This window comes from Megalobrama amblycephala, linkage group LG12, assembly GCF_018812025.1.
Source record: "Megalobrama amblycephala isolate DHTTF-2021 linkage group LG12, ASM1881202v1, whole genome shotgun sequence".
Lineage (NCBI taxonomy): Eukaryota > Metazoa > Chordata > Actinopteri > Cypriniformes > Xenocyprididae > Megalobrama > Megalobrama amblycephala.
This window is the reverse complement of record NC_063055.1, coordinates 20,057,446-20,070,842: the sequence shown is the minus strand read 5'-3', so window position 1 is coordinate 20,070,842 and position 13,397 is coordinate 20,057,446. Positions and strand designations below refer to the sequence as shown.

General features: G+C 36.5%; 1 protein-coding gene across 1 annotated transcript; it reads right to left on the bottom strand.

Annotated features, from left to right (window-relative positions):
• Positions 1–69: 69 nt before the first annotated feature.
• gid8a (GID complex subunit 8 homolog a (S. cerevisiae)) lies at positions 70–2,769 on the bottom strand. The gene is made up of 5 exons (XM_048209510.1): positions 2,629–2,769; positions 1,863–1,990; positions 1,497–1,693; positions 1,067–1,264; positions 70–924 (listed from the first exon to the last, which is right to left on the bottom strand). The coding sequence occupies exons 2-5, from the start codon at positions 1,981–1,983 to the stop codon at positions 751–753; spliced, it is 690 nt and encodes a 229-aa protein (XP_048065467.1). The 5' UTR covers positions 1,984–1,990; positions 2,629–2,769; the 3' UTR covers positions 70–750.
• Between the last annotated feature and the right edge of the window lie 10,628 nt (positions 2,770–13,397).

The following is a 13,397-nucleotide window of genomic DNA, read 5'->3' as shown; positions in this document are numbered from 1 at the left end:
CAAGTAAACAAACATACTGTGAGATCGACTTTTTCCCCAAACAAGCAGTACAAAAATGAGAGACAAAACTCATGAACATAAGGCAAATGCTTTAAGTTTGTAATGACGATATTTGTTGTTTTGAAATTAAAATGGCATATATCATGGAAGTCTAAAACATTAGCTTACTCAACATCACCACCATCTGTAGCTGCTCATAAATAAAATAATAAATGAAATTGTTGGATCCATGGTAAAAGCAGTTAAATTATATCAGTGAAACCAAAATTAAATATGATGACTTCTTTCCAACCAAGAGCTTATATTTCCCTCAAAACACAGCCTAAAACAAGCATGAGGATACAGTATTGTATGTGAAACCAGTGAAGAGCATGGAGAAAAAAATAAATAAACACAAAACAGATGATATGACAGACTGAAAATTATAAAATATACCACCAAACAACATTACCATAGGAATATTCCATGTTCTTCAGAAAATAAGCTACCAGCATAGGAAATGGTAGATTAAAATAAAACATTTAGTTTTACCGTTTTGAATCAGCATAGCTTTGTTTGAAATAAAATCATATGCTGTTAAGATACTTTTTATAGAGGCATCAAGAAAAAAAAAATCAATATATATATATATATATATATATATAGAGAGAGAGATTTATATTTGCCATCCAGTCACTGACTGTTCATAAATAGGACAAAAAAAACAAAAACAAAAAAAAATTTCAAATGTGTCCATGTGAATTACAGTCTCTACTTGGGGTCCTCAATGGTGCCCTTGCTAAGGTCTGTCATTCTGGAGTATTTCACTTTTTTCTGGTCCAGTTCGTTCTGAGCCCACAGTAAAAGTTTCAGCAGCTTTGCTAATTTTGGAGTAGATTCCCTGTTCTCATAGTCTAGAACAGCCTGGTTCACCTCGCTCCACACCTATAGAGGGAGACAGAACCCAGCATTATGGAGGGAGGAAAAAGTGCAGAAAGTGTACATAAAAAGGAGAATCGACTTTCATGGAAACAACGAGCACTATCCCACTGTGATAGTTACGTTCTACACAAATAAACACACATACCTTCTGCCTCTGCATCATGTTGAGCAAGTCTCCAAACGGCGATTCTTCCGGGTTGTCGAAGGCGAGCAGTGCCAGGGTCCGCTCCATCTCAGTGAGACATTCTCTGCTCTCCTCTCCCTGTTCGGCCAGCTGCGACTGCGCAAACTCCAGTGCTGCCTCAGTCTCCCGCAAACGGATGAGCTCAATCAGATGCTGCTGCTACAAGAGTTTACAAGAAATAACAACAACAGTTTTACAATAAAGGTTGAGTTAGGGTTTCTTTTCAGTACTTTTTGTCTTCGTGGGTGGAACGAGAGGCCTTCACTGATACGTTTGCTTGTGCATTGTGAATAAATGCAACATGTCTATGGATTCAGTCATGGTTTGCATTGACTCTGTTCCTCTACATCTCCCTCCCTCCCAGCATGTCCATATGAGGGCAGATGTTTACCTGAAGGTGAAAGTAGAGGTATCGATTGGTGTCAAGGAGCTCGGGGTGAAGGCTGTTAATGAGAGCAATGGCTTCCTGGATCTGACCTTTCAGAACCATTTCCCTGATCTTTATCCTCTCATCAAGAGAGTCCAGATCCACATTCGGCTCAATCCCGGATTCCATACGGAACTTCTCTGCAGCCTCTTTAAATCCCTCTGTGGAATAGAAACATGTTCAGAGGGGCAGTTTATGCATTTGATTTTAAATACAAAAAATACAGCAAATACAAAAAGCTAATGTTATAAGGTTAACGAAAATATTTTTATTTTATTTTACACAAATCGACTGTGCTTGAATCAATACTATAAAATAATACTGACATACCTGTTACTAGATAGTTCATGATAAGCCTGTTCATATCCGCTCTCTGAATGTGCACATTATTCAGTTTATCCATCCATTCCTCCTTTGTAATATCCTCAGGCTTTTCTGAATAACTCATCATGGATGTGCTGTGGTAGACATGACATGCAAAAACAACAAACATCACTTTGCACGCATCCGATATAAAAATGCACGTTCACTCACTTTTAAATGTTAACTGTCAGAGAAGAGTTTTGATTCACTTTTAGTGCACGCTGGGTCTGGCTGGAAAAAAAATGAAAGCTACTATTGCTCTTAAGTAGTCTAAGATTACGATGTTGGAGTTTGACGGTAAATGAATGAACTGCACTGTGGACGTTCATATTTTCGCGGTGTTTCTGCTCCTACACAGCACAACAGAGAAGCCAGCGGCTCACTGGCCAGCAAATTGCGTACGCGACGTAAAAAGATTTTGTAATAGTGACACTTATGCACCTAACCTGTCAGGTGTAATATTAAAAAACTCTCCATTAAGGGTTTAAATTTCGCATTAAATATTTTTCGCTTTTAACTGGTGACGGTACTAGAATAAACAAGCCCCGAGAGCATGAAACACAACAGCAGCGCGTGAGACTTGCAAACGGGCTTGTTCAGCCATTTTCTGACAATAACATTTCCCAGTGGCCACGCATGAAAATAAAATAATACTAAATTCTATTAATTTTAACTGTTGTTCATTCGTGTTATTTGTTTTTCGCAAAATATGAAGAATGGTGAAAATACTTACTGTTTACGAATATAAATAGCGGTGGGCCTCAGCGAAGATCACGCGATAACAGAGAAGAGCTCCTAACGAGACTTGAGGGGAGGTCAGTGATTGGTCAGAATACTGACGTCACGGTTGCTGTGGCAAAGCTGGTAAGGTTGCCAGATTCTCTGATCCTACAGATTTATTTTATTTACGGAACATTAATGTTTGAAACAAGTATTTTTTTATTTGTTTGGAAACTATTTAAGAAAAAAAATGAAATAAGAACTGTTTGAACTAGCCTATTTTAATATAAATTTCAGAGAGAGTTTAAAAGTCTAAAACTGTATGTTGACTGTTAACTAAAATACTTTTAACTCGGCATGAAATGAAAATTCACCTTATCTATCAAAATATCATAGCTAGACCTTATAATGTTCAAATATATATTTTTATTGACTTTAACTTCTCCAACAATTTTAGTGTTCATGAAGAGAAACAATGGCAACAACCCTTAATGTTTACCTTTTACTCTCTAACCTTCCAAAAAACAAGCTTGAATTTGCCCAATCCTCTTAAATATTATCTAACAATACTGTTATTACAAAACCACAATATACAGTAGGGCCAGAAAGATAATTGATTATGTCTCGGAGATTAGATGGGACTATCACCTTTATTGTGATGTCCAGATGAGAAATCCCCCTGTAAAGAGTGGGGGGGAGAAGGAGGGGGAGATTTTTGTTGTCTGTACATACAATAGCAATCTATTGTTTATTTCCCTCCTCATAACATTAAAATGACAACAGCTGGTATTAATTTCTGCCATATGATGACCAGGCGGAATGAGCCAATGAAAATGTGTTTGTTTTTTGTGCTTTCAGGTTGAACCACGCCATATGTTATTTTTCAGAAAAAAAACAGGTGATGCAATAAAATTTTGTGTCATATTTTGATAGTGTATGATTTTATCTATAAGTTCATCAAATCAAATATGTTATATAATTTGTTAATCAAAGACTGGCAGTAAATATTAAAAGTGATTTGGAGATTTATTCTTAACAGTTATGTCTTTAAACCCTGCATTTAATAAAAACATAAAGCTCCAATGCTTTTTTTTTTTTTTTTTTTTTTGTCCCCTTAAAGGTTCAACAAAACTTATTTTCAAGAACCATTTTTAGTGTAGGGTTCTTGAGTTGGCTATAGGGCTATAGATTAAAAAAAAACCTTGATGCTATAGATTCTTCACAAATGTGTGCATTTATTGGTTATTTATTATATATATATATATATATATATATATATATATATATATATATATATATATATATAATGGTTTGGTACGCTATAAGGCTTTAAAACCCTTTTTGGTTAGTTACTTTATTCTATATGCTATTGCCATTAAAATATTTATTATAATAATAAAAATTAGTGTGTTTATGCAGGCTAAATGTCCAAATGAGGTCCAGATGCACGCTTGATTTTGTATAGAGTATCCTGAGTGTTTGCATATTGACTTCATTTGCCCTGTTTCAAAATCAATAAATAGGAGTACTTTCAAATATAAAACTCTTTTATTTTATTTTCAAAATTCAAGACATATTTATTTTGAGGATTTTCAACACCATAATTCCACAACAGCTAGGGTACTTAAACATGAGTGACAGAAATTTTAAATATAACAAGTTTTCATGATAAAAAAGGAAAATGATAAAAAGGATCATTTATAAAGTCCCACATTTTATTTACAGTGTTCATGTTTCAATATGCCTATTAGGTATTTAGGTATAAGCAAGAACTTGCATGTAGTGTGTAATGAAATGATTTATTGGATTATTTAGGATCAGATTACTCATAATTACATAGGTTAGTAAACAATAAATAAATAACACAATGACATAAAGACTTAATGCGACAGAAGGCCTATATGTGGTGTCATAATATTCTGTGTCACGTTCAGCTGCTCGACTATCCTCCGCATCTCCTTCAAAGCCCGAGCTTGCATCAGGATGTGGTTCTTGGCCAGGAGCAGCGTCGCTATCTTGGATAGTTTTTTCACGTTTTGATTCGTCGTGTATGGTATGACAGCTCGCAGGTCATCCAGCGCATCGTTAAGATCGTGCATGCGCCTCCGTTCTCGCGCATTGACAAGTAACCGCAGCGCTCTTTGCTTTCTGTTTGTCCCGCTGCTCGACACTGAGTTTCCGTGAAATCCATTTTCCAGACACTGAAAACTTTTTCTGTCCGTCTCCGATGATGTTGTCTCTTCGATTACGCGACGGTCCGTGCTTAATTCGTCTGAGGGATGCGTGGGAACTCCTTCACCGAGGCTCTGACCGTAGGGCGCGCTGCTCATGCACGTGTAGAACGGCAGTTCACGGTCTTGTTCACCAGCCATCGGATGCATTCTCATGATGTTCATTCTGATCACAAATATGAATATTATTCGTCCACGTCCAACGTCCTTTGTCGCTAGAGTTTGTAACGCCTATTTGACCTGTCGAAACTTTTGAAGGATTAACAGTCTGTCCAATCAAATCAGCGTCCCGCCACACAAACAAACAAACAGGTGCTGTTTTTATCAAATATGGAGCTTATTGCTTCAAAACAGCCATGATAACAATCATATTACCTGATTTGGCATTTTGCTTTATAGTCCATATCCAAAACAACGAGTTGAGGAAATGGAATTTTTCAGGGGGAGGAAATGTCAAATCCCAGAAGCTAACTGTACCCAATTTAAAAGCAAATAGGCCTATAAAGGTAGGCGTATAGCATAATATTTTGCCCTGGTGATGGTTTCTTTTCTAAATAAAATGTGTATCTGGTCAAATAGCTACTCCAGAAAATTTGATATTGTTGATATTCTGTCACATAAACTGACTTTGTGAGAGATGGAAAAGACTGGCTTTGCTTTTGGAAACTGGGTCATCACGCCAAATTACTACTGGGTGTTAATCTGTATGCATGCAAGAGCAGACATTTCCAAAAATTCTCCCTCTAAAAGTCAGAAGGAAACTGGGCCACACACAGACACTGGTTTTTATCATTACAATAAGCTAATTGGGATTAACACATTATTTATTTTATAGGAAAACTGTTTTCCCCCCATATAAACAGTTTTTATGTCAAATTGACAATATTCCTCCTACACCCGAGAAATACCCCAAACAAGTCTGATTAATTAGTCATCATTTACTAATGCAAATGAGCATGATTAGACATTGCTGGAGGAATCCTGCATGAGGGGGTTGATGGGATGCAATCAAGTATTTTGTGATAAGGAGAAACACATCTTAATAAGTGAGAGTTGATGGCCTTGTTTATTTTAATCATTCAAATGCAAACATGATACCAGCAATAAACATGTAAAATAATGACAAAATCAAAGGAATTAATTATCTGAGGGGCTGTTTACAAGACATCGTTTTCAACTAAAAACGGAAAACTTTTTATGCGTTTTGGTCGTTGATTTACACAACAGTGGTATTTTGGGGGCCTGAAATCGCAAACTTTTGAAAATGGGATTCAAAATTGCAAGTTTTGAAAACCATATTATTAGTGTCTCCATGTAAACTAAAAACGCGAATTAGTGAAAATGGCGACATCATGCGCATAAATATTACGTGTTCAGTCTATAGGTGTGTAGTTGTTCTTTACAAAGTGACATCGCCAACTACTGGCTTGACATGAATATTACTGTGTTTTTTGTCATTTTCGCAGATCCATGTGGAATTGCAAAAAGAAAGAAGCGAAGGAAAAACTTTTCCTTTTTTAGTACATCGTTGTCATGTAAACGTACCCTAAAACACTTTTTTGAATCATTGGCAATGCAGTACTCTTCAGATTCATGCCAAAAACAACTTATTTAATAACTTATTAAATAAAATTTAATTATGTAACCCTGATTCCTTATTGATGTAAATAAATTTGATCAGCACATAATTATCTTTAGCCATAACATTAATGTGGAGATCACTTCAATAAACACATGACCAGAAATATATTACATGACCTTAGATAAGGACTCCTATCCTATATGTCAAACATAATAAAACAATAGGAATGGAGGGATTGAGGACACAATAAAGGAGATGCACCAACGAAAGCACACACATTTGTCTTACACAAACAAACCCTCTCATCATATCGATGATGACCTTTCACCTGAAAGTGCCTAGCCTATATTTTGCCCAAATTCATTCCATTTATATGTTGAATTTAAGAATCTTAATGAAATAATAGGGGGAAATGGCAGAAATAATAGTATATAAAAGCTATATTTTTTTCAAAATTAACAGACTCAATAAAATTAAATTATATTAAGTTTCTCAGTAAAATTATATATGTAACTGTGCTGAGAAATGTATCATTTTATGATAAACATACTTTAAAACAAGAAAAAAATGGGGCCAATGTGCATGCTTTAAGATTATATAATGCATGTCATACGAAATGTAAAATGCTAAAAGAGTAACCATGTCAAAATCACAAATAAACAGAGCTGGGTAGTAACGGATTACATGTAATCTGGATTACGTAATCAGATTCCAAAAATCAAGTACTTGTAATTAGAGTAAACTACTTTTTAAAATACTCGTAATCAGACTAGTTACTTTTTATGGATTACATGATTACATATTATTTCAATGCTATCTCACGACCAATTCGTATTTATTTTACGAGGTGGCTAATTTGTATGAATTCATACGACCTCACTCGTACGAATTCGTACGATTTGTCTAAACCACTGTAACGGTTAGGTTTAGGGGCGGGGTCTGGGTAGGTCATTTGTGTGAATTCATACGAATTTGTCAACTCGTAAAATACGTACGATTTAGCAAAAAATGTATGAATTTGTACGAGTGAGGTCGTATGAATTCGTACGAATTAGCCACTTCGTAAAATAAGTACGAATTGCTGTGAGATCGGGTTGATTATTTACACAATGGCAGTAAGTTGTTCACAATTAATTGATACTCCTAATTTTTCATTTTTTTAACGTTTATATTTTTTTTCATAATAAACCTGCCGCTTATATACATTTGTGATTCTTCGAGTTTTTCTGGTGGTGAGGGGGAAATATAGATGAAATATATATGAAATAATAATAATATAATGATAATAATATATGAAATATAGATTAAATATTCGATGTAGCAGTGATATTGCTGTGAATTTCATGTTTTTTCAATATTTGTTTTTGTAATGTTGCTGTTTTCTAAATTTACTTAATTTTAAGTAAATATATTTTAAAATCATAAGATGTGATTTTGTTTTATTCAGTGTTACTATCAGAAAACAATAACAGGTACATAGTGTTAGTATTTGAAGTATTAACTGTCCATACATTGCACTTTAAAAATAATCTGTTGAGGCTCTTGTTAGTGAATAGAATATATTTTTTGGACTATATTTTTTAAATTCTAAGATTATCCTACAATATGTGACATCAAATAAGGGTTAGCACAAAAGTAATCTAAATGTAATCCAAAAGTAGTCAGATTACGTTACCAGAAATGTGTAAACTAAGAGATTATATTACTGATTACAAATTTTGTCCTGTAATTTGCAATCAGTAACTGATTACAATTCATAAGTAATCTACCCTCTGCAAATAAATTATAAAAACCATAAATAATCTTAACTTGAACGCATATTTCCTCAAATGGTTGGATTCTGCCCACTGCTGTGATCCACCCTGTGAAACCACAGATGCCAGGTAAGAGAGTCACACTTTATCACTCATCCACAGATTCACACACTGGACGGTTGGCTGTGGGGAGACAGGGGTCCCTGAGTAGGAAGTGGGGTGAAAGTAAAACCCGTTGCTGGGCGACTGAATCATAGTTGCTATGGTGAACTTGATTTGAGCAGCTGGTCCAATCAGCTGAGACATGTAGGGCAGAGTGGATCTCATACTGAAGAGTGTGATGTAGAAACACGTGGGAGGAAGAGAGAAGGAGGGTGGGAGGAAGAGAGAGGGAGAGTGGAAGTTAAAGAGGGTGCAGAAAAGGAAGACTGACAAGAGAGAAATAGAGGGAAGTTGCAGAAAATGATCAAACAGGATGAAAATAAGACAAAAGAAGGAAGACAAAAAGTGAGGGAGAAAAAAGTAAAAAAAAAGGGGGGGGGGGGGAGTGATAAGTAGAGCACAGAAAGTAATTTTTTCCTCCTTGCCTATACACTAAATTTATTTTATGCACATTCATTTTCATTTTTGCTTTATTTATTTAATTTTCTTTATCCCCATCTTTGATTTAACATCCCATATGTTATCCAAATATATTGTGTTGTGTTTTCTGTTTTTTATAATGTTATTTATTTGTGATGTGGCCCAAACAATGGTTTGATATTTTGTTGCCTTTTACATTTTTGCTGTTTTTTTAATTGTTTATTTGTTTCATAATTGTTTTAGTAGGCCTTTCCTGTTAAGCCAGTAATAGTCTGTTTTTGTCGCCAAAATTGACTCATTGAATTAAATACAGTAGCTAACAATCGTTTTCTAAACTGGCAGTTTTAAACGTCTTTTAATAATCCCTTACAGAATATGGGGCGTCTTTGACCTCAACAGCAGGGTTAGATATACATGACAGTAGAAGCAGGTGCAGGCAGTTACTTAAACTCAATGGGCTTTCTCAGCTCTTATTCATCTACATTATCTTGACTCCTCGTCAATGACAAAGCCGCTAAATCGCGGCCCTGCCTCCCTCCTGCACTGACTTGCATTTGTTGTGACGTCTTATGATGGAGAGGCCCCGCTCGCGCCGTGGGGTGGACAGGCTGTTGAAGAGCAGGGACTCACGGGATGAATGGTCCGGCCGTTATTGTAATGCAAAGACAAAACTCGTCCCTTGCTCAATGGATAAGGAAGTAGGCCCAAAATATCGCTTCAGGGGATGAATAAATAACCGTTTTCCCGGTTGAACATCTATTCTTGGATTTTACACATTTACAGTCGAACTGAGGGGGATTGGAAATGAGGTGAATTCAAGATGGTGAATTTAAGTTGCTGCCTACTGCAGCAAACTGTCAGGTCCATGAAATTGCGCGTGGGTTATGGGCTTCCTCGCTTCCTAAATATTCAAATCCTTTTACTTCCTTTCCTCCCACTTGCTCTCATTTAGATAAATTAGATGGGCCTATTTGTTTAACGTTCACAAATGTTTACTATCATTTATGGAAACTCGCGGGAAAAAAAAGAATCTGGTGTGGCCCAATTCAAGCTGTTTGGACTGCAACCAGGATAAAATGATTGAAATTTGATCTCCTATTAAGACTTTTAATGAATATGCAGGGTATGTAGCCTAGGCTACTGGTTTTTACTTTTTATACTGGTTACACCACAAAAGTAAGATTGTCAAGTCGCAAAACAGATGCTCCGGAAGTCGCTTTCACCTGTACTATAGCAACAGCGCTGCTAGAGCATTTTCTTACAGGCTATCTAACATAACATTGACAAAAAGCAGTCTATTTTAATAATTTATCACTTTATTATAGATTTGCTAATGTTTAAGATAGTTGGCAGTTAGCTATATCGCTAGGGGCGCCACAAAACCGATTGTTTTGAAGTCATTGAATAATTCACACACGAATCTCACTACAAATGTTTCGTATTCTAATATTTAGCTTATGAAGGATTATTTTAGACTTAGACTACTTCTTTTATAGGCTAAAGCATACATCCTTCCCTATAAAAGCTTAGCCCTCTGAGCAGGTTTATTTGAGACGGATTTTGCATATAATTCTCGCTTTTTGAAGCAGGTGATAAACCATAAACTGACCAAGGCACATAGGTATTGTTTAGAAAGCTTCGGGGCATTTATAGCTACTAGGCTACATTTTTGTGTAGCTACTACAACAACTCAGCTGAATTTAAAGGGCGCAAATGGCTCTCAGTCCTCCGAATGTCAGCCTCACTGGTTTTCAAGGGCATCGTTCTGATGGGGATTTGGTTAACGGGAGAGGAGGGGGCCTTCGGTGCGGGTCATGACGTCACCATGTCCCGATGTAATCCTCTCGCGCTTGAGTCCTATCAGCAGAGGAGGACGAGCGCGCGGGGACGCGAGGAAGCACTAATTTCTCCAGAAGGGATCAGCGCAACTAAGACGCAAACGAGACTCTTGAACACTGCAGCAGAAGTCGATTACGATTTAAACCTGGATACAATCAGTGTGTTTCGGCGAGAAACGAAAGACGTGACCTCGTTGCTTATTGCGGGATGCAGGAGGGATACGGCGGCAGCTCAAAAGATGCTCGACGGAGAAAATGGAGCATCGTGTTTACGGGGACTGTAGTGATGTTTCAGTCATTTTGCTTGTTTTTGGCGGTGATATTATTTTGAATAAGGTTGGTTAACAGCTTTTTGAAAAATAGTTGATTGTGTATTTTGAGATTTTAAAAGTGTGCTGTTTACACTTGATGTAGTCTATAGGATGCACTACTGCAGAGGTCAGCAAAACGAGTGAGAATCATAACAATGCGCGCCCTTCGGACGGATGCTATAGACCTTCTTCATTGCTTTCATTCTGTCGCCTGCAATGAAATTCCTCGGTTTATAGTACGACACCTATTAATTCATAATATGCTTTATTTTGGGCATTGACATTCTTTTTGAATTCCTAGCCGTACTGCCACTGAGGCAAAAAAAAAAAAAAAAAAAAAAAAAAAAATCCCAGAGACTCAAAAGAAGGAGGACAATAGCCATGGCTGCTTGAATTGAGGCTGCAGAATCATATAGACTCCCAGAGCAGCTCTTAAAGGGAGTGAATATAGGCCACTGGTTGGCCTGGTCTGCGCAATATAGGCTATGCTTGGATATTTGACTGTGTTTCACGCGAAATTGAAATAGAAAACATTATAGAAACATTATTGTAATTAGTATTTTGACGTTTTGTCGACGACGTATTGTCAAAACGCATTACGCCATCCCTCTTTGCGGTACTCTTTGAAGAGGAGCCTGCTCTGGTGTGCGCGCGTCATGGAGGGTGGTGACACGGGCCCGCCACTCTGCGTGTTCACGGCGGACCTTGATTTAATATCCATACAATTAAGGCACGCGGTGAATGCCAAGAGAGGGGCCTTAAAACGGCAAACCAGTCTCGTTTAGAAAATGAGCAGCAGCACGGAGTGAAGACTGCATGGTTATTCTCGTAAAGTCAAAGAGCTGAACAGGAACTGAGGCCGCTTGGGTTGCAGGCGCATGATAGGAATATTAATTTTGGGAGCTGACAGGAATGTGAAATTCCTCTTCTAATTCAAACTACATTACTATTTCTATATTTAAATATATTACTGTTTCACTAAGTCTATTACCACTAGTCTATGAGGTCATCTTCACATAATAATAATTAAATAGATTTAATTAGGGGTTTGCTGATGTAGACATTACTTGGTCAAAGGAACCATGGGCACAAATGTTCAAAACATCAGATACATATTAATGTTTTCTGTACAAAAGACATTAGGTTACCATTGCAACTCAGAAAACGCAGCAAAACCAAAGTCAATGACGCAGGTCAATATTCTAGCCTTAAAAAGAAAGGTTAATCTCACATTACTACCTGCATCATCATGTTTTGTGATCACTATTTGGTCATGTATTGGTAATTGTTTAAAAAAACCCACACAGGCCTCTTTGATTTTGGAATGGAGTGCATCTGCAATCAACTGAAATATTTGGATATGTTTAGATAAAAATACTGCAAAACATCAGGAAGACATTATTGTGTAACATTTAGAACAGGATTTGTTGTTTTCTAATTGTGTTCACTGTTTTAATATGCACAGAGCATCTTCTACCAAGAAGACCTGCACGCTTTTTTGCTTGCCTGTCAATAAACCCTTATTTCATGCAAATCTGTCGCATGTCTAGAAATTTTGTTTAAGTTTATATTGCTGGCCTTCTCCCAGAACTCCACATAATCATCCCATCATCTTCTTGTAACTATATGTATGCGCTGGATGAGCAGAACAATATGGCAGCCAATCAAAGAGATGGTTATCTAGAGCTTCTAAGGGAGAATTTTACTCCCAGCTGTTTCAATGATTCAACGCCGACTTTAACATTCTTTATATGACCTTAAGGAAATTATATTGCTGTGTATGTGCCACACATGCCAAAGACCTCAGAGTTTGACCACAATGTACAGATACTCTCATTGGCCGTTTACTTAAATTACTGACGTTCAATCTCAGCAGTCTAAGCAAGTGCCAGATGTGCACATAAATAAATTGGGCTACCATCTTTACACCATTCAACCTTTACTGTAAGGCTTACAGCACAATGCTTGTAGATAAACACCATGATAAACACTGCTCGCTTTCTTCAACTGAGCAATTAATGGTCTGACAAGGCAAAGTTGGAGTGTGTAAAATATTCTTCACACTGTATTGACTCTGAAAATGATCAATAACACAACCTTAGAATTGTGATGACAAAGATGAACCATTTTAAAATTTGGGCAAAACAAACATTTATAAAGCATTGTTGATTATATTGAGACCATGAGGGAATTACAGTATTTCAACATTTGTTATAATTAGCTCTATTTCTAAGCTTATTTTACAGTTTCAGAAGTGACATTGACATAAATATATATTCTGGGTTATTTTGAGATTCAAAAAATAAACATAACAAATATATGTCCATCATCTTCAAGTTAAGCATGTTTATCCTGTGTTCGTCAAAGGTGATTTCTTAACTTTCAATCCTTTCAGGTGGGTGTGAGTAGGTTAAAAATGGATACAGAACTCTTTGTGCATCTCAAGACAATCTTTCCAACAAAAGGCAGTAAAAAGAACAACAA

Excerpts from the sequence above, each read along its gene's own strand:
- gid8a (XM_048209510.1), bottom strand. The coding sequence starts at position 1,983 with ATGATGAGTTATTCAGAAAAGCCTGAGGATATTACAAAGGAGGAATGG. Across the intron at positions 1,694-1,862 it reads CATGAACTATCTAGTAACAG|AGGGATTTAAAGAGGCTGCA; the intron begins GTATGTCAGTAT and ends TCTATTCCACAG. Across the intron at positions 1,265-1,496 it reads ACCTCTACTTTCACCTTCAG|CAGCAGCATCTGATTGAGCT; the intron begins GTAAACATCTGC and ends AAACTCTTGTAG.